The sequence below is a fragment of the Gadus morhua genome, chromosome 11 (assembly GCF_902167405.1).
Source record: "Gadus morhua chromosome 11, gadMor3.0, whole genome shotgun sequence".
In the NCBI taxonomy this organism is placed as follows: domain Eukaryota; kingdom Metazoa; phylum Chordata; class Actinopteri; order Gadiformes; family Gadidae; genus Gadus; species Gadus morhua.
Window position 1 is genome coordinate 23,001,124 of NC_044058.1, and position 21,380 is coordinate 23,022,503.

The 21,380-nt window shown below is 43.6% G+C and overlaps 1 protein-coding gene across 1 annotated transcript; it reads left to right on the plus strand.

Moving 5' to 3' along the window:
- The first annotated feature begins 531 nt into the window (after positions 1 to 531).
- Positions 532 to 20,779, plus strand: LOC115553864 (uncharacterized). The gene is made up of 9 exons (XM_030370387.1): positions 532 to 697; positions 800 to 2,035; positions 2,552 to 3,098; positions 6,395 to 6,906; positions 8,699 to 9,934; positions 10,451 to 10,997; positions 14,671 to 14,876; positions 17,185 to 18,420; positions 18,937 to 20,779. Exons 2-9 carry the CDS (start codon positions 802 to 804, stop codon positions 19,482 to 19,484), a joined length of 6,066 nt encoding a protein of 2,021 aa, XP_030226247.1. The 5' UTR covers positions 532 to 697; positions 800 to 801; the 3' UTR covers positions 19,485 to 20,779.
- Positions 20,780 to 21,380: the final 601 nt, after the last annotated feature.

The window sequence follows — 21,380 nt, forward strand, 5'->3', positions numbered from 1 at the left end:
TTCAGCGAGAGTTTCGGTTCGGACAGTGTGGAATCGGGGGTTGTTCATGAGCGGATTTGATGGCGTATGGTGGGCTTTAATAGGTCCATGTTAGTGGGCCGTTCTACCATCTTTGTAGTCCATACAATGACTACAGGAACACAGATCGGGTCTCACGATTTCCAAATCTTAGTTGACATTATTTATAAAGTTTTGATATGTTTTGATGTTGTATTCTATGCCCCCAGCATAACTTGTTGTAGCCAAACTAGAAAAAGCCAAGATTTTCTCAAACTGTTTTAATATTCGTCTCCACCCCCGTCAACAGCTTACTCCACACACGCACACGCACACGCGCACACACACACACACACACACACACACACACACACACACACACACACACACACACACACACACACACACACACACACACACACACACACACGTCTACACAAACATTAAAACACACGAGGGCCCCGGTAGTGAGTGGGTTTTTCCATTTTTTGTGTGTGTGTTGATGGGGAAGTTGAAACGTCAGTGAACTGCACGTCAGTGGGGGTTGTTAGGGGGGAGAGGAGATGACGTCATGCTGAAGAAACGAAACCTAAGGTCCATTAGAAACCTAAGCCAGCCGACGTGGAAGCAGTTCTCTCCTTCAGGAGAAAATAAGACGCATTTCGGAACAGATTGTCGGAGAGACAGGAACAACAACAAGGTGAGTAAAACGGCACAACTTTCAGATAAGTTAAAACCTCTCTTCCCTTTATGGAATTAAATTGATGTTGCTCACTACGTAAACCTTGTTGTCTGTGTTTAGGAATGGCCTCTTCTAACACTTCCTGGTCTGAGGAGAACTTTACATGTTCCATCTGTCTGGATGTCTTCAGCAGCCCAGTTTCCACCCCATGTGGACACAACTTCTGCAGAATCTGTATTACAAAATTCTGGGATGAACAACTCCAGTACAAATGTCCTGTTTGCAACGAGCTTTTCCACACTAGACCTGATCTACGGGTCAATACCCTCTTATCAGAGCTGGCAGCTCAGTTTAGAACGACCGAACAAGTAGAAGAGCAGCCTTGTGTTGAACCAGCAGGAGTTGCCTGTGACGTCTGTACTGGGACCCAGCTGAAGGCCGTGAAGTCCTGCCTAGTGTGTCTCATCTCTTACTGCCAAACCCACCTGGAGCCACATCAGAGAGTCGCAGGCCTGAAGAAACACCGGCTGGTTGAGCCTATGGACCGTCTGGAAGAAAGGATTTGTACGAAACACAATCAACTTCTGGAGCTCTTCTGCCAGACTGAACAGGAGTCTGTCTGTCAGTTCTGCACAGAGACAGACCACAGGTCCCATACTGTTGTACCTCTAAAGGAGGAATATGAAGTGAAGAAGGCCCAGCTGGGGAAGATGGAGGCTGAAGTTCCGCAGATGATCCGGGAGAGAAAACTGAAGATTAAGGAGATCAAAGTCACAGGAGACATGAGCAAGGACGATGCCGACAGAGAGATAGCTGATGCTGGGCAGGTCTTCAATGCTCTGATATGCTGTGTTGAAAAGTGCCGGGATGATTTCAACCAAACGGTAAAAGAGAAACTGAAATCCACAGAAAAAGAATCTGAAGAATTCATCAAAGAGCTCGAGCAGGACATAGAAGATCTGAACAATAGAAGCTCAGAGCTGAAGCCACTCTCACACACTAAAGACCACCTTCACTTCCTCCAAGCCTTCAAATCCCTGAAGGATCCTCCAGCCACCAGGGACTGGACGACGGTGGAGGTACGTCCTCCGTCATACGTAGGGACTTTGAGGAGATCCCTGGATCAGCTGGAGGAGACACTGAACATGGAGATGAAGAAGCTGCGTGGTGCTGAACTGAAGGGGGTCCAGCAGTATGAAGTAGCTGCGAGTCTGGATCCTGATACAGCTCATCCCGCACTCACCCGGTCTGAGGATGGGAAACAAGTGAATCATGGAGATGTGGGGAAGAAACTCCCAGCCATCCCTAAGAGCGTTATCCATGTTCAGCCTGACCTGAAAACAGGTGTAAAGAAATGTAAGTGTAAAATCGAATATTTATTATTGTTGACAAATATAAACAATGATTATAAGTAGTATTTTATTTTTACACACAATTGAATAATAATCATGGTACTATCATAATTAATTGTAGTTAGTATTAAGGATTGTTACATATATTATGTGTGTATTCTATTTTAACTATTTTGTTTGAATCATTATTGTTATTATGCCATTAATGTTATGCTATAACGTTTGCAAATAATGTTTGGTATTAATTATTAAGAATGTTACTGTATTCCTATATTATGATTATAAAAGTTTATATTATTCATTGCTATCATTATTATATTAGACGTAATCATTTAACTAAGCAGGTTATTTATTTTTTACATAAAAAATAAATACAATTCTAATGGATATAAAAAAATATAACTTAGTGGAATGCTGTTGATAATAATACTACTATACATTGTTTCAAAATTTTGTAAATGACTACCTCATCAGGGCATTTCTGTCTGGTTAAACGGCCTAATGTCTTTTTTCCCTTTAGATTCCTGTGAACTCACACTGGACCCGAACACAGCCCACAAACATCTCTCTCTGTCTGAGGACGACAGAGAGGTGACACAGGAAGGATGCAATCAGGGGTATCCCGGTCACCCAGAAAGATTTAACTACTACAGACAGGTGTTGTGTAGAGAGGGTCTGACTGGCCGCTGCTACTGGGAGGTAGAGTGGGAAGGAAAGGTGGATATAGGAGTGACATACAGAGGAATCCAAAGGAAAGGAAGAGGGGACGACGCTGAGATTGGACGGTATGCAGATTCTTGGTGTCTTCAATGTGATGGTGAAGATGACGACGCTACCTGGTACAACGAGAATGAAGAAGAATGGTCTCCCCTCCCGTGTAACAGAATAGGAGTGTACCTGCACCAATCTGCTGGGGTTCTGTCCTTCTACAGTGTGTCCTCAGATTACGGCGAGCCCTCAGGAAAACTGACACACATCTACAGCTTTCATTCCACATTCACTCAGGAGCTCTACCCTGGGTTTCTGTTACATGGTACTGATTCCACAGTGTCTCTTTGTCAGTTGTAGTCTCCCTCTCTCCCGCCCTCCCTCATTGATTGCATGGCAGGGGTGATCTCTACAGAGTGGTGAGGTGTTGAGTGTGGATAATCTACAGTCATGTGAAGTCGGTTTTTTACTTCAGGTCTAGGCAGGGTCTCGTGGTCTTTGTAGCTGGGCAGCATTTCCAATAGGTCACAATGACAGAGGTGACCAAAGTCTCACCGAAGCACCGTGTTAAGGTTTTGCATGTTTCAGTGTTCGGTTGAGCGTGTGTGTTGTATGTTGCTGAGGCCGTGGGCCATGGTTGAGTGCATTCTGTCCAAAACATGGAAGGCGTGAAAATCGTAGACTATTTTGGAAACAAAGAAAATAAGTAAAAAGTTATTTTTGTTTTCATTTTTGTTTCTATTCTTTGATGAACATGGTTCCAGGCTGTCACCCCCCCCCCCACCCCTTATTAAATGTGCTGTCACTTGCAGATGGCTTTGCATAGGCCTAACATACTGAACAGCACAGAGAGTTGTCTCTTTGACAGTATGTGAGCCACTTTCTGTTAATACCATCTTTCGTCTCATAGATGCCAACACCTTTTCTGGGGGGTTGTTGAGGGTGGAAGTTAAAAACTGGCAAAAACTTTGGAGGCTGGGTGTGCAAAATAAGTAAATCCCTCACCCTCATCTGGGTGTATAGCTAGCTCAGCTTCCCCTTTGCTGGACCCTGACTCTGCCTGGGTTGACTACAGAGCTACATCTGCAATAGTGGATATTCTTTTAATTTATGTTTTTTATTATTTCGAACATAATCTTGGGTTTTTATTTCTATTCATAAAAAAAAAGCCTATAACCCTGCACACTGCCCGTGTACCTTTCACTGTTTCTTTGCTGGTTTGTGCTCCATACTCCTCCTTCTCCCCCTCCTCCTCATCCCCACCATGCCTGGAGTCAGTCTTCGTCTCAGCATCACCTACACTACGGACTCTGGACTATAGTAAAAATATAAGATAGATTCTTAAAAAATAAAACTTTTAACTTTGCATAGGCCTACTTTATTTAAACAGTACCTGCACACTTAAACTGCTTTTTTTCCCGATATAATCTGAATTTAATTACGAAGTTGTAATGGGACACAAAATATGGTCTTAATATTTACATTTCTGTATGTACTGTTTACTGTTTAATTACTGTATGCATGTCTGTCTGTTTGTCTGATTCTTGTTTATTTGTTTCTTGTGTGTAACACCAAGGACCAAGCTGGAAATAAGAATTACACTTTTGCATTTTGCATGTCTTTGGGTTACTGTTTTAATGTCTTGATCCAGAAATAAAGCAAATCAAATCAATCATTATTATATTGCCAAAAATACCCGCTAGTGCACCTTTCATAGCTATGTGTTAGGAGCGGGGCGAGGGGACCCAAGCGCTGGACACTGAGGCAAAAGGAAACAGGGTTTATTGGTACACGGGGTTGATGACGAGCATTGGGCGAATCAAGCGGTAGTCAATCAGGCGAAGGTTCGGCAACAGGGAGTCAGTCAGGCAGGCAAGGATTCGGCGACAGGATGGTAGTCAGGCAGGCGGGGTTTCAGCGTCAGGCAGGCAGTGAGACAGGCAAGGACTCGACGGTAGGCGGGTAGTTGGGGAGGCAGGAGTTCGGCGAAAGGTAGGCAGAGTGACGGACGGAGAACTAGGGAAGAGGGTTGGCAAGAGACCGGGAACACCGAACTGGGTCTAGAGAATGCTGGTAAGACCGATACGAACTGGGTAGTTGTAAACGACGAACTGGCGCAGGCTGGATGAAGATCCCCGGCTGAAGTAGGAAGTGGGGATTGATGGTTGAAGACGAGTGTGACGGAAGAATGAGGTACAGTGGCGTCAAGTGGCCCATAGATGGGGGTGTTGGACCGCGTAGCAGGACGCGGCGTGACACTGCTGCTTTGTCCCCTCATGCGTAATTGGTCTCGCCGACAGGTGCATCAACCTTGGCTTTTCCACAGAAAAGGTCGGTTAATTTTGCGCATTTGGCTGCACCTTGCGCTTCTTTTTCAACCTTAACTTCTGAGCGCCAACCATTTATTTTTCCTCTCCACCACCTTTTTTCACATTTTCGTATTTCTGTGTAACATCAGAGGGAGATCAACGCTAACCCTACATCTATATATATATATATATATATATATATATATATATATATATATATATATATATATATATATATATATATATATATATATATATATATACATTTTATTTATTTATTTCTGGCTGGGTTGACCTGAAATCGTCCGGTCGTTCGGGAAATCTCCCGAACCTCTCGATGGCCAGTCCGCCCCTGGTCTTGTCGATAATCTCTGTCCATCATCTCTGTATCAATTTGATTATTTTCTCATTTGCAGGCTATTCGCTATTTCCCGTCTTGGGTCTCTGACTAAATTTTGATTTAGTCAGAAAGTTGCGAATAAACCCCTTAAAACCCCTTCTATCCAACATGAGCAGCCCAACAATGTGTTTACAGGTTCCCTAACCCTACCCCAAACACCCCAGAATAATGATCCAACAACGTGGTGACAAAAAAAAATAATGTGCGGGTGAAGGCTGGCAATCTTGAACGTTGGAATGCAACGAAGAGACCGAAGCTATACAGTCTACACATACATGGACACCTTCTCTCTGCATACTCAGACAGCATGCGTTGGCGTCAAGGTCAAAGAATACACCTGACCAATCACATTCATGGCATGGACAGTGGAGGGTAGCAGGCCATTATTTTGCCTACTTACGAGAAGAAGAAAGACCTACAGCAGAGTGTACCAGCCGTACCTACCTGATCCACTGTTTACCGGAGCTATAGACTACTGGTATGGTGCGTCTATTTTAAAAGGACACCTGGGTTTAACCTCATTCTATCTGAGGTAGTGCTTCTTATTTACTATTTCGGTGTATATATCACGGAGGACACTGCCATCAACGAACATTTTTGCAGCTGGCTTTTTTTTTTAATGCTGACTCACGGGCAGCATATCATTCAAAATAGTGCAGAGCAGTAGGCCTACGAAGTAGGCTACACCTGCACGAGGTCGGAAGTGCAAACACTCAATTGATTTTATTACTATTTCTTAATGTTCGGAGAGAATGCGCTTCCTGAAGCTCAACCTCAAGTGTTTTCCTTAACGACTTTTTCCCCACACATTACATTTATCATAGATGTCGATGGATGGCCTCACCGACCTCTTTAACACCTCGCTGATTCAGGCTGTTGTCCCATCCTGTTTCAAGGTTGCCACCATCATACCAGTGCCTAAGAAATCCTGACCTGCGCCCCGTAGCACTGACTTCCATCATTATGAAGTGCTTCGAGAGGCTGGTGAAGGACCACATCACCTCCAAGCTCCCACCATTACTCGAGCCATTCCAGTTTGCGTACCAAAACCGAACCGCTCTACAGAGGACGCCATCTCCTCTGCCTTCCACCTGAGCCTGGAGCACCTGGAGGATAAAAACACCCACGTGCGGACGCTGTGTCTGGACTTCAGCTCAGCCAGCGTTCAACACGATCATCCCCCAGAATCTGGTGTGCAAACTGGGTCACTTGGGCCTCGGACACCGGTTCCCCCCAAGGGCTGTGTTCTCAGCCCTCTGCTGTTCACCCTGATGACCCACGACTGTCGTCCCAGATTCAGCTCCAACCACTTCTTGAAGTATGCTGACGACACAAATGTTGTGGGCCTCGTCCAGGATGACAATGAACTGGCCTACAGGGACAAGGTGAAACATCTGGCGGACTGGTGCAAAGTCAACAACCTGGAAACCTGGATTCGGAAACATGAGACGCCTTTTAGTATATCTAAAACTTTTGATTGAATTATTTGTATTATTATTCTTTCAAAATTGCTAAAGAATGTCCAATATTTTTCAAAAGCCAGATCATCAGAGCTGCCCCATGGGATATGGAACGCGCGGACGGAAGGCTGGGCTCAGTTTCCATGAGAAACCGGAACTTTGGTTGCTTTTGAATAACATGAGAGGAACACATGATGGACATCATTTCGTACATGTAGGCTATTTCCAAAAAGTGGACAATATCTTCAAATGAAAATCATTTAACAGTAAACACGAAACCGAGCCGCGCTGACAGACTCTGTCCGTGCTTACATTGTAGTAATGGTCTTATCGATCATCTCTGTCCATCATCTCTGTTTCAATTTGAGTAGCCTACTTTCTCATTTGACGGCTATTCCATTTTCCCAGTCTTGTGTTACTGACCTAATGGATTTTCAGGGCGATAAGTAGGCTACAAAGTTTAAAACATGCATTTCAATGAGTGGAGCTTTAATTGACTGAAAATTCAGGAAATTTAAAGAAATCCAAATTTAGAGATGGATCTAGAAAGTTTGACAATGGAAGGCGGAAAAATAATGAACCATCAACTGGAATCAAAGTTACACAACAAAGTTGCGAATAAACCCCTTGAAACCCCTTCAATCCAATATGAGCAAGTTGGGATAAAAAACAACAACACTGTGTTGCCTAAGTTATAACCCTTTTACAAATGAGATTCAAGGAATTATTAAAATCCCATAATAACTGCAAACGTTTGTAGCTGATGAGATAATCAATGACTTAATCTCCAACATTCAACAACCCATCAAGTGTCACACTCACACACTCACAAAGGTCAAAGTGAATACATATAAAGATTCCACCCATGTGTGTGAGTACCGTGACTTTGTCTTGTCATCTCTCCTCTCCATCGTTCTCCTCTCCATCGTTCTCCTCTCTCCTTCCTCTCTCTTCTCTTCCTCCTCACTCCTATCTCTGCTCTCCTTTCTAGCTCATCCAGGATTGTGTTTATGTTTGTTATGCATAAAAATGATGTGTGTAGCCTACAAACTGCACCGGTAAGCATATTTTGATTTGTTTAGTCATATATTGTTAAGTACATGGGCGGGGGGGGGGGGGGGGGGGGGGGACAAAAAATATTTATTGCAGTATCTTCGTTTACGCAAATAAATTCTTCCTGCACTTTAACAGACTATCGCGAGTCTTCATTCCTTACTGCATCACGTCTATCTGTGCTCTGACGTCATCTGTTGCCCTCCTCCCGTAACGTCTCTCTCACGTTGTTGGTTTTATCGCGAGAGTTGAGAGAGAGTTTCGGTTTTGAGATGGTGGAATCGGGGGTTGTTCATGAGCGGATCGGGTGGCGTGTGGTGCTTTAATAGGTCCATGTTGTGGTGGGCCGTTCTGCCATCTTTGTAGTCCGTACACTTACTACAGGAACACACTCGTTAAGATGTGTCGTTTCATGTCGTTAAGGGCTGGTGTCTCACGATTTCCAAGTCATAGTAGATATTATTTAATATAATATCTGAAACGTCACAGTTAACTGAAACGTCAGTTAACTGTGCGTCCAAGGTCCATATAGAAACCTAAGCCAGCTGACGTGGAAGCAGTTCTCTCTTTCAGGACAAAAATAAGACGCATTTCGGAACAGATTGTCGGATAGACAGGAACAACAATAACAATAAGTAAGTAATACGGCACAACTTTCAGATAAGTTAAAACCTCTCTTCCCTTTATGGAATCAAATTGAAATTGCTCACTGCGTAAACCTTGTTGTCTGTGTTTAGGAATGGCCTCTTCTAACACTTCCTGGTCTGAGGAGAACTTTACATGTTCCATCTGTCTGGATGTCTTCAGCAGACCAGTTTCCACCCCATGTGGACACAACTTCTGCAGAATCTGTATTACAAAATTCTGGGATGAACAACTCCAGTACAAATGTCCTGTTTGCAACGAGCTTTTCCACACTAGACCTGATCTACGGGTCAATACCCTCTTATCAGAGCTGGCAGCTCAGTTTAGAACGACCGAACAAGTAGAAGAGCAGCCTTGTGTTGAACCAGCAGGAGTTGCCTGTGACGTCTGTACTGGGACCCAGCTGAAGGCCGTGAAGTCCTGCCTAGTGTGTCTCATCTCTTACTGCCAAACCCACCTGGAGCCACATCAGAGAGTCGCAGGCCTGAAGAAACATCGGCTGGTCGAGCCTATGGACCGTCTGGAAGAAAGGATTTGTACGAAACACAATCAACTTCTGGAGCTCTTCTGCCAGACTGAACAGGTGTCTGTCTGTCAGTTCTGCACAGAGACAGACCACAGGTCCCATACTGTTGTACCCCTAAAGGAGGAATATGAAGTGAAGACGGCCCAGCTGGGGAAGATGGAGGCTGAAGTTCCGCAGATGATCCGGGAGAGAAAACTAAAGATTAAGGAGATCAAAGACACAGGAGACATGAGCAAGGACGGTGCAGACAGAGAGATAGCTGATGCTGGGCAGGTCTTCAATGCTCTGATATGCTGTGTTGAAAAGTGCCGGGATGATTTCAACCAAACGGTAAAAGAGAAACTGAAATCCACAGAAAAAGAATCGGAAGAATTCACCAAAGAGCTCGAGCAGGACATAGAAGATCTGAACAATAGAAGCTCAGAGCTGAAGCCACTCTCACACAATAAAGACCACCTCCACTTCCTCCAAGCCTTCAAATCCCTGAAGGATCCTCCAGCCACCAGGGACTGGACGACGGTGGAGGTACGTCCTCCGTCATACGTAGGGACTTTGACGAGATCCCTGGATCAGCTGGAGGAGACACTGAACATGGAGATGAAGAAGCTGCGCGGTGCTGAACTGAAGGGGGTCCAGCAGTATGAAGTAGCTGCGAGTCTGGATCCTGATACAGCTCATCCCGCACTCATCCGGTCTGAGGATGGGAAACAAGTGAATCATGGAGATGTGGTGAAGAAACTCCCAGCCATCCCTAAGAGCGTTATCCATGTTCAGCCTGACCTGAAAACAGGTGTAAAGAAATGTAAGTGTAAAATCGAATATTTATTATTGTTGACAAATATAAACAATGATTATAAGTAGTATTTTATTGTTACACACAATTGAATAATAATCATGGTACTATCATAATTAATTGTATTTAGTATTAAGGATTGTTACATATATTATGTGTGTATTCTATTTTAACTATTTTGTTTGAATCATTATTGTTATTATGCCTTTAATGTTATGCTATAACGTTTGCAAATAATGTTTGGTATTAATCATTAAGAATGTGTCTGTATTCCTATATTATGATTATAAAAGTTTATATTATTCATTACTATCATTATTATATTAGACGTAATCATTTAACTAAGCAGGTTATTTATTTTTTACATAAAAAATAAATACAATTCTAATGGATATAAAAAAATATAACTTAGTGGAATGCTGTTGATAATAATACTACTATACATTGTTTCAAAATTTTGCAAATGACTACCTCATCAGGGCATTTCTGTCTGGTTAAACGGCCTAATGTCTTTTTTCCCTTTAGATTCCTGTGAACTCACACTGGACCCGAACACAGCCCACAAACATCTCTCTCTGTCTGAGGACGACAGAGAGGTGACACAGGAAGGATGCAATCAGGGGTATCCCGGTCACCCAGAAAGATTTAACTACTACAGACAGGTGTTGTGTAGAGAGGGTCTGACTGGCCGCTGCTACTGGGAGGTAGAGTGGGAAGGAAAGGTGGATATAGGAGTGACATACAGAGGAATCCAAAGGAAAGGAAGAGGGGACGACGCTGAGATTGGACGGTATGCACATTCTTGGTGTCTTCTATGTGCTGTTGAATATGGTGACTACACCTGGTACAACTATAGTGAAAAAGAATGGTCTCCCCTCCCGTGTAACAGAATAGGAGTGTACCTGCACCAATCTGCTGGCGTTCTGTCCTTCTACAGTGTGTCCCAAGATTACGGAGAGTCCTCAGGAAAACGGACACACATCTACACCTCCCATTCCACATTCACTCAGAAGCTCTACCCTGGGTTTATGTTACATGATAATAATTCCAGAGTGTCTCTGTGTCAGTTGTAGTCTCCCTCTCTCCCGCCCTCCCTCATTGATTGCATGGCAGGGGTGATCTCTACAGAGTGGTGAGGTGTTGAGTGGTGATAATCTACAGTCATGTAAAGTCGTTTTTTTACTGCAGGTCTAGGGAGGGTATTTTGGTCTTTGTAGCTGGGCAGCATTTCCAATAGGTCACAATGACAGAGGTGACCAAAGTCTCACCGAAGCACCGTGTTAAGGTTTTGCAGATGTTTCAGTGTTCGCTTGAAGTGTGTGTGTTGTATGTTGCTGTGGCCGGGGGCCATGGTTGACTACATTCTGTCCAAAACATGGAAGGCGTGAAAATCGTAGACTATTTTGGAAACAAAGAAAATAAGTAAAAAGTTATTTTTGTTTTCATTTTTGTTTCTATTCTTTGATGAACATGGTTCCAGGCTGTCACCCCCCCCCTTATTAAATGTGCTGTCCCTTGCAGATGGCTTTGCATAGGCCTAACATACTGAACAGCACAGAGAGTTGTCTCTTTAACAGCATGTGAGCCACTTTCTGTTAATACCATCTTTCGTCTCATAGATGCCAACACCTTTTCTGGGGGGTTGTTGAGGGTGGAAGTTAAAAACTGGCAAAAACTTTGGAGGCTGGGTGTGCAAAAGAAGTAAATCCCTCACCCTCATCTGGGTGTATAGCTAGCTCAGCTTCCCCTTTGCTGGACCCTGACTCTGCCTGGGTTGACTACAGAGCTACATCTGCAATAGTGGATATTCTTTTAATTTATGTTTTTTATTATTTCGAACATAATCTTGGGTTTTTATTTCTATTCATAAAAAAAAAAGCCTATAACCCTGCACACTGCCCGTGTACCTTTCACTGTTTCTTTGCTGGTTTGTGCTCCATACTCCTCCTTCTCCCCCTCCTCCTCATCCCCACCATGCCTGGAGTCAGTCTTCGTCTCAGCATCACCTACACTACGGACTCTGGACTATAGTAAAAATATAAGATAGATTCTTAAAAAATAAAACTTTAATACTTTGCATAGGCCTACTGTATTTAAACAGTACCTGCACACTTAAACTGCTTTTTTTCCCGATATAATCTGAATTTAATTACGAAGTTGTAATGGGACACAAAATATGGTCTTAATATTTACATTTCTGTATGTACTGTTTACTGTTTAATTACTGTATGCATGTCTGTCTGTTTGTCTGATTCTTGTTTATTTGTTTCTTGTGTGTAACACCAAGGACCAAGCTGGAAATAAGAATTACACTTTTGCATTTTGCATGTCTTTGGGTTACTGTTTTAATGTCTTGATCCAGAAATAAAGCAAATCAAATCAATCATTATTATATTGCCAAAAATACCCGCTATGGCACCTTTCATAGCTATGTGTTAAGGAGCGGGGCGAGGGGACCCAAGCGCTGGACACTGAGGCAAAAGGAAACAGGGTTTATTGGTACACGGGGTTGATGACGAGCATGGGGCGAATCAAGCGGTAGTCAATCAGGCGAAGGTTCGTCAACAGGGAGTCAGTCAGGCAGGCAAGGATTCGGCGACAGGATGGTAGTCAGGCAGGCGGGGTTTCAGCGTCAGGCAGGCAGTGAGACAGGCAAGGACTCGACGGTAGGCGGGTAGTTGGGGAGGCAGGAGTTCGGCGAAAGGTAGGCAGAGTGACGGACGGAGAACTAGGGAAGAGGGTTGGCAAGAGACCGGGAACACCGAACTGGGTCTATAGAATGCTGGTAAGACCGATACGAACTGGGTAGTTGTAAACGACGAACTGGCGCAGGCTGGATGGAGATCCCCGGCTGAAGTAGGAGGTGGGGATTGATGGTTGAAGACAAGTGTGACGGAAGAATGAGGTACAGTGGCGTCAAGTGGCCCATAGATGGGGGTGTTGGACCGCGTAGCAGGACGCGGCGTGACACTATGCTGCTTTGTCCCCTCATGCGTAATTGGTCTCGCCGACAGGTGCATCAACCTTGGCTTTTCCACAGAAAAGGTCGGTTAATTTTGCGCATTTGGCTGCACCTTGCGCTTTTTTTTCAATCTTAACTTCTGAGCGCCAACCATTTATTTTTCTTCTCCACCACCTTTTTTCACATTTTCGTATTTCTGTGTAACTTCAGAGGGAGATCAACGCTAACCCTATATATATATATATATATATATATATATATATATATATATATATATATATATATATATATATATGTATATGTATATATATATATATATATATATATGTATATGTATATATATATATATATATATATATATATATATATATATATATATACATATATATGTATATATATACACATATATATATACATTTTATTTATTTATTTCTGGCTGGGTTGACCTGAAATCGTCCGGTCGTTCGGGAAATCTCCCGAACCTCTCGATGGCCAGTCCGTCCCTGGTCTTGTTGATAATCTCTGTCCATCATCTCTGTATCAATTTGATTATTTTCTCATTTGCCGGCTATTCGCTATTTCCCGTCTTTGGTTTCTGACTAAATTTTGATTTAGTCAGAAAGTTGCGAATAAACCCCTTAAAACCCCTTCCATCCAACATGAGCAGCCCAACAATGTGTTTACAGGTTCCCTAACCCTACCCCAAACACCCCAGAATTATGATACAACAACGTGGTGACAAAAAAAAATTATGTGCGGGTGAAGGCTGTCAATCTTGAACGTTGGTATGCAACGAAGAGACCGAAGCTATCTACACATACATGGACACCTTCTCTCTGCATACTCATACAGCATGCGTTGGCGTCAAGGTCAAAGAATACACCTGACCAATCATATTCATGGCATGGACAGTGGAGGGTAGCAGGCCATTATTTTGCCTGCTTACAAGAAGAAAGCAGGCAGAGTGTACAAGCCGTACCTACCTGTTTACCGGAGCTATAGACTACTGGTATGGTGCGTCTATTTTAAAAGGACACCTGGGTTTAACCTCATTCTATTTGAGGTAGCGCTTCTTATTTACTATTTCGGTGTATATATCACGGAGGACACTGCCATCAACAAACGTTTTTGCAGCTGGCTTTTTTTTTTTTAAAGCTGACTCACGGGCAGCATATCATTCAAAATAGTGCAGAGCAGTAGGCCTACAAAGTAGGCTACACCTGCACAAGGTCGGAAGTGCAAACACACAATTGATTTTATTACTATTTCTTAATGTTCGGAGAGAATGTGCTTCCTGAAGCTCAACCTCAAGTGTTTTCCCTAACCACTTTTTCCCCACATATACATTTATCATAGATGTCGATGGATGGCCTCACCGACCTCTTTAACACCTCGCTGATTCAGGCTGTTGTCCCATCCTGTTTCAAGGTTGCCACCCTCATACCAGGGCCTAAGAAATCCTGACCTCCGCCCCGTAGCACTGACTTCCATCATTATGAAGTGCTTCGGGAGGCTGGTGAAGGACCACATCACCTCCAAGCTCCCACCATCACTCGAGCCATTCCAGTTTGCATACCAAAACCGAACCGCTCTACAGAGGATGCCATCTCCTCTGCCTTCCACCTGAGCCTGGAGCACCTGGAGGATAAAAACACCCGCGTGCGGATGCTGTTTCTGGACTTCAGCTCAGCCAGCGTTCAACACGATCATCCCCTAGAATCTGGTGTGCAAACTGGGTCACTTGGGCCTCGGACACCGGTTCCCCCAAGGGCTGTGTTCTCAGCCCTCTGCTGTTCACCCTGATGACCCACGACTGTCGTCCCAGATTCAGCTCCAACCACTTCTTGAAGTATGCTGACGACACAAATGTTGTGGGCCTCGTCCAGGATGACAATGAACTGGCCTACAGGGACGAGGTGAAACATCTGGTGGACTGGTGCAAAGTCAACAACCTGGAAACCTGGATTCGGAAACATGAGACGCCTTTTAGTATATCTAAAACTTTTGATTGAATTATTTGTATTATTATTCTTTCAAAATTGCTAAAGAATGTCCAATATTTTTCAAAAGCCAGATCATCAGAGCTGCCCCATGGGATATGGAACGCGCGGACGGAAGGCTGGGCTCAGTTTCCATGACAAACCGGAACTTTGGTTGCTTTTGAATAACATGAGAGGAACACATGATGGACATCATTTCATACATGTAGGCTATTTCCAAAAAGTGGACAATATCTTCAAATGAAAATCATTTAACAGTAAACACGAAACCGAGCCGCGCTGACAGACTCTGTCCGTGCTTACATTGTAGTAATGGTCTTATCGATCATCTCTGTCCATCATCTCTGTTTCAATTTTCCCAGTCTTGTGTTACTGACCTAATTGATTTTCAGGGCGATAAGTAGGCTACAAAGTTTAAAACATGCATTTCAATGAGTGGAGCTGTAATTGACTGAAAATTCAGGAAATTTAAAGAAATCCAAATTTAGAGATGGATCTAGAAAGTTTGACAATGGAAGGCGGAAAAATAATGAACCATCAACTGGAATCAAAGTTACACAACAAAGTTGCGAATAAACCCCTTGAAACCCCTTCAATCCAATATGAGCAAGTTGGGATAAAAAACAACAACACTGTGTTGCCTAAGTTATAACCCTTTTACAAATGAGATTCAAGGAATTATTAAAATCCCATAATAACTGCAAACGTTTGTAGCTGATGAGATAATCAATGACTTAATCTCCAACATTCAACAACCCATCAAGTGTCACACTCACACACTCACAAAGGTCAAAGTGAATACATATAAAGATTCCACCCATGTGTGTGAGTACCGTGACTTTGTCTTGTCATCTCTCCTCTCCATCGTTCTCCTCTCCATCGTTCTCCTCTCTCCTTCCTCTCTCTTCTCTTCCTCCTCACTCCTATCTCTGCTCTCCTTTCTAGCTCATCCAGGATTGTGTTTATGTTTGTTATGCATAAAAATGATGTGTGTAGCCTACAAACTGCACCGGTAAGCATATTTTGATTTGTTTAGTCATATATTGTTAAGTACATGGGCGGGGGGGGGGGGGGGGGGGGGGGGTTGTGGAGGATGGATAATAATAAATAAGGTCACCTTGGATGGATGGTTGAAGCAGCCTCACCTGACCGAGTTTGATTGGACTCTAGGGCCTGGTTGATGTTGCACAGCACTTTGAGTAATCATTGCGCAGAGGTTAAACCAGCCATTTAACCCTTCATACACAAGTATTCCTGCAAGGACATGGCCAGTGGCAAACTAGCAGCACTACTAATGTAACTTTTCGCAAACACAGCGTTGATTTAAGTGCATTCATTTAAGCACAATATTCCCGACGAGACCCCAACCTCGGACAAAAAATATTTATTGCAGTATCTTCGTTTACGCAAATAAATTCTTCCTGCACTTTAACAGACTATCGCGAGTCTTCATTCCTTACTGCATCACGTCTATCTGTGCTCTGACGTCATCTGTTGCCCTCCTCCCGTAACGTCTCTCTCACGTTGTTGGTTTTATCGCGAGAGTTGAGAGAGAGTTTCGGTTTTGAGAGGGTGGAATCGGGGGTTGTTCATGAGCGGATCGGGTGGCGTGTGGTGCTTTAATAGGTCCATGTTGTGGTGGGCCGTTCTGCCATCTTTGTAGTCCGTACACTTACTACAGGAACACACTCGTTAAGATGTGTCGTTTCATGTCGTTAAGGGCTGGTGTCTCACGATTTCCAAGTCATGGTAGATATTATTTATATAGTTTTTATATGTTTTGATGTTGTATTCTTTCTGCCCCCTACATAACATGTTGTGTTGTGACTAGAATAAGCCAAGTCTAGATTGACAAACTGTTCAATATTCGTCTCCACGTTTAATTCTTCTCCCCGTAAACAACTTCCTCCACACACACACACACACACACACACACACACACACACACACACACACACACACACACACACACACACACACACACACACACACACACACACACACACACACACACACACACACACACACACACACACACACACACACAGGGAAGTTGAAACGTCAGTTAACTGTGCGTCCAAGGTCCATATAGAAACCTAAGCCAGCTGACGTGGAAGCAGTTCTCTCTTTCAGGACAAAAATAAGACGCATTTCGGAACAGATTGTCGGATAGACAGGAACAACAATAACAATAAGTAAGTAATACGGCACAACTTTCAGATAAGTTAAAACCTCTCTTCCCTTTATGGAATCAAATTGAAATTGCTCACTGCGTAAACCTTGTTGTCTGTGTTTAGGAATGGCCTCTTGTAACACTTCCTGGTCTGAGGAGAACTTTACATGTTCCATCTGTCTGGATGTCTTCAGCAGACCAGTTTCCACCCCATGTGGACACAACTTCTGCAGAATCTGTATTACAAAATTCTGGGATGAACAACTCCAGTACAAATGTCCTGTTTGCAACGAGCTTTTCCACACTAGACCTGATCTACGGGTCAATACCCTCTTATCAGAGCTGGCAGCTCAGTTTAGAACGACCGAACAAGTAGAAGAGCAGCCTTGTGTTGAACCAGCAGGAGTTGCCTGTGACGTCTGTACTGGGACCCAGCTGAAGGCCGTGAAGTCCTGCCTAGTGTGTCTCATCTCTTACTGCCAAACCCACCTGGAGCCACATCAGAGAGTCGCAGGCCTGAAGAAACATCGGCTGGTCGAGCCTATGGACCGTCTGGAAGAAAGGATTTGTACGAAACACAATCAACTTCTGGAGCTCTTCTGCCAGACTGAACAGGTGTCTGTCTGTCAGTTCTGCACAGAGACAGACCACAGGTCCCATACTGTTGTACCCCTAAAGGAGGAATATGAAGTGAAGACGGCCCAGCTGGGGAAGATGGAGGCTGAAGTTCCGCAGATGATCCGGGAGAGAAAACTAAAGATTAAGGAGATCAAAGACACAGGAGACATGAGCAAGGACGATGCAGACAGAGAGATAGCTGATGCTGGGCAGGTCTTCAATGCTCTGATATGCTGTGTTGAAAAGTGCCGGGATGATTTCAACCAAACGGTAAAAGAGAAACTGAAATCCACAGAAAAAGAATCGGAAGAATTCACCAAAGAGCTCGAGCAGGACATAGAAGATCTGAACAATAGAAGCTCAGAGCTGAAGCCACTCTCACACAATAAAGACCACCTCCACTTCCTCCAAGCCTTCAAATCCCTGAAGGATCCTCCAGCCACCAGGGACTGGACGACGGTGGAGGTACGTCCTCCGTCATACGTAGGGACTTTGACGAGATCCCTGGATCAGCTGGAGGAGACACTGAACATGGAGATGAAGAAGCTGCGCGGTGCTGAACTGAAGGGGGTCCAGCAGTATGAAGTAGCTGCGAGTCTGGATCCTGATACAGCTCATCCCGCACTCATCCGGTCTGAGGATGGGAAACAAGTGAATCATGGAGATGTGGTGAAGAAACTCCCAGCCATCCCTAAGAGCGTTATCCATGTTCAGCCTGACCTGAAAACAGGTGTAAAGAAATGTAAGTGTAAAATCGAATATTTATTATTGTTGACAAATATAAACAATGATTATAAGTAGTATTTTATTGTTACACACAATTGAATAATAATCATGGTACTATCATAATTAATTGTATTTAGTATTAAGGATTGTTACATATATTATGTGTGTATTCTATTTTAACTATTTTGTTTGAATCATTATTGTTATTATGCCTTTAATGTTATGCTATAACGTTTGCAAATAATGTTTGGTATTAATTATTAAGAATGTGTCTGTATTCCTATATTATGATTATAAAAGTTTATATTATTCATTACTATCATTATTATATTAGACGTAATCATTTAACTAAGCAGGTTATTTATTTTTTACATAAAAAATAAATACAATTCTAATGGATATAAAAAAATATAACTTAGTGGAATGCTGTTGATAATAATACTACTATACATTGTTTCAAAATTTTGCAAATGACTACCTCATCAGGGCATTTCTGTCTGGTTAAACGGCCTAATGTCTTTTTTCCCTTTAGATTCCTGTGAACTCACACTGGACCCGAACACAGCCCACAAACATCTCTCTCTGTCTGAGGACGACAGAGAGGTGACACAGGAAGGATGCAATCAGGGGTATCCCGGTCACCCAGAAAGATTTAACTACTACAGACAGGTGTTGTGTAGAGAGGGTCTGACTGGCCGCTGCTACTGGGAGGTAGAGTGGGAAGGAAAGGTGGATATAGGAGTGACATACAGAGGAATCCAAAGGAAAGGAAGAGGGGACGACGCTGAGATTGGACGGTATGCAGATTCTTGGTGTCTTCAATGTGATGGTGAAGATGACGACGCTACCTGGTACAACGAGAATGAAGAAGAATGGTCTCCCCTCCCGTGTAACAGAATAGGAGTGTACCTGCACCATTATGCTGGCGTTCTGTCCTTCTACAGTGTGTCCTCAGATTACGGCGAGCCCTCAGGAAAACTGACACACATCTACAGCTTTCATTCCACATTCGATCAGGAGCTCTACCCTGGGTTTCTGTTACATGGTACTGATTCCACAGTGTCTCTTTGTCAGTTGTAGTCTCCCTCTCTCCCACCCTCCCTCATTGATTGCATGGCAGGGGTGATCTCTACAGAGTGGTGAGGTGTTGAGTGTGGATAATCTACAGTCATGTGAAGTCGGTTTTTTACTTCAGGTCTAGGCAGGGTCTCGTGGTCTTTGTAGCTGGGCAGCACTTCTAATAGGTCACAATGACAGAGGTGACCAAAGTCTCACCGAAGCACCGTGTTAAGGTTTTGCAGATGTCTCAGTGTTCGCTTGAAGCGTGTGTGATGTATGTTGCTGAGGCCGTGGGCCATGGTTGAGTGCATTCTGTCCAAAACATGGAAGGGATGAAAAACGTAGACTATTTTGGAAACAAAGAAAATAAGTAAAAAGTTATTTTTGTTTTCATTTTTGTTTCTATTCTTTGATGAACATGGTTCCAGGCTGTCACCCCCCCCTTATTAAATGTGCTGTCACTTGCAGTTGGCTTTGCATAGGCCTAACATACTGAACAGCACAGAGAGTTGTCTCTTTGACAGTATGTGAGCCACTTTCTGTTAATACCATCTTTCGTCTCATAGATGCCAACACCTTTTCTGGGGGTTTGTTGAGGGTGGAAGTTAAAAACTGGCAAAAACTTTGGTGGCTGGGTGTGCAAAATAAGTAAATCCCTCACCCTCATCTGGGTGTATAGCTAGCTCAGCTTCCCCTTTGCTGGACCCTGACTCTGCCTGGGTTGACTACATTGCTACATCTGCCATAGTGGATATTCTTTTAATTTATGTTTTTTATTATTTCGAACATAATCTTGGGTTTTTATTTCTATTCATAAAAAAAATGCCTATAACCCTGCACACTGCCTGTGTACCTTTCACTGTTTCTTTGCTGGTTTGTGCTCCATACTCCTCCTTCTCCCCCTCCTCCTCATCCCCACCATGCCTGGAGTCACTTTTCGTCTCAGCATCACCTCCACTACGGACTCTGGACTATAGTAAAAATATAAGTTAGATTCTTAAAAAATAAAACTTTGCATAGGCCTACTGTATTTAAACAGTACCTGCTTCTTTTCCCGATATAATCTGAATTTAATTACGAAGTTGTAATGGGACACAAAAATGCTGGTCTTAATATTTACATTTCTGTATGTACTTTTTACTGTTTAATTACTGTATGCATGTCTGTCTGTTTGTCTGATTCTTGTTTATTTGTTTCTTGTGTGTAACACCAAGGACCAAGCTGGAAATAAGAATTACACTTTTGCATTTTGCATGTCTTTGGGTTACTGTTTTAATGTCTTGATCCAGAAATAAAGCAAATCAAATCAATCATTATTATATTGCCAAAAATACCCGCTAGTGCACCTTTCATAGCTATGTGTTAAGGAGCAGGGCGAGGGGACACAAGCGCTGGACACTGAGGCAAAAGGAAACGGAAAAGGGTTTATTGGTACACGGCCCGGGTTGATGACAAGCATGGGGCGAAGCAAGCGGTATTCAGGCAGGCGAGGGTTCGGCAACAGGGAGTCAGTCAGGCAGGCAAGGATTCGGCTACAGGATGGTAGTCAGGCCGGCGGGGTTTCAGCGTCAGGCAGGCAGTGAGACAGGCAAGGACTCGACGGTAGTTGGGGAGGCAGGAGTTCGGCGAAAGGTAGGCAGAGTGACGGACGGAGAACTAGGGAAGAGGGTTGGCAAGAGACCGGGAACACCGAACTGGGTCTAGAGAATGCTGGTAAGACCGATACGAACTGGGTAGGTGTAAACGACGAACTGGCGCAGGCTGGATGGATATCCCCGGCTGAAGTAGGAAGTGGGGATTGATGATTGAAGTCAAGTGTGACGGAAGAATGAGGTACAGTGGCGTCAAGTGGCCACTAGATGGAGGTGTTGGACTGCGTAACAGGACGCAGTCCAACTAACCGACCTTTCCACAGAA

Excerpts from the sequence above, each read along its gene's own strand:
- LOC115553864 (XM_030370387.1), top strand. The coding sequence starts at position 802 with ATGGCCTCTTCTAACACTTCCTGGTCTGAGGAGAACTTTACATGTTCC. Across the intron at positions 2,036-2,551 it reads GAAAACAGGTGTAAAGAAAT|ATTCCTGTGAACTCACACTG; the intron begins GTAAGTGTAAAA and ends TTTTCCCTTTAG. Across the intron at positions 3,099-6,394 it reads GTGTCTCTTTGTCAGTTGTA|CACTGACTTCCATCATTATG; the intron begins GTCTCCCTCTCT and ends TGCGCCCCGTAG.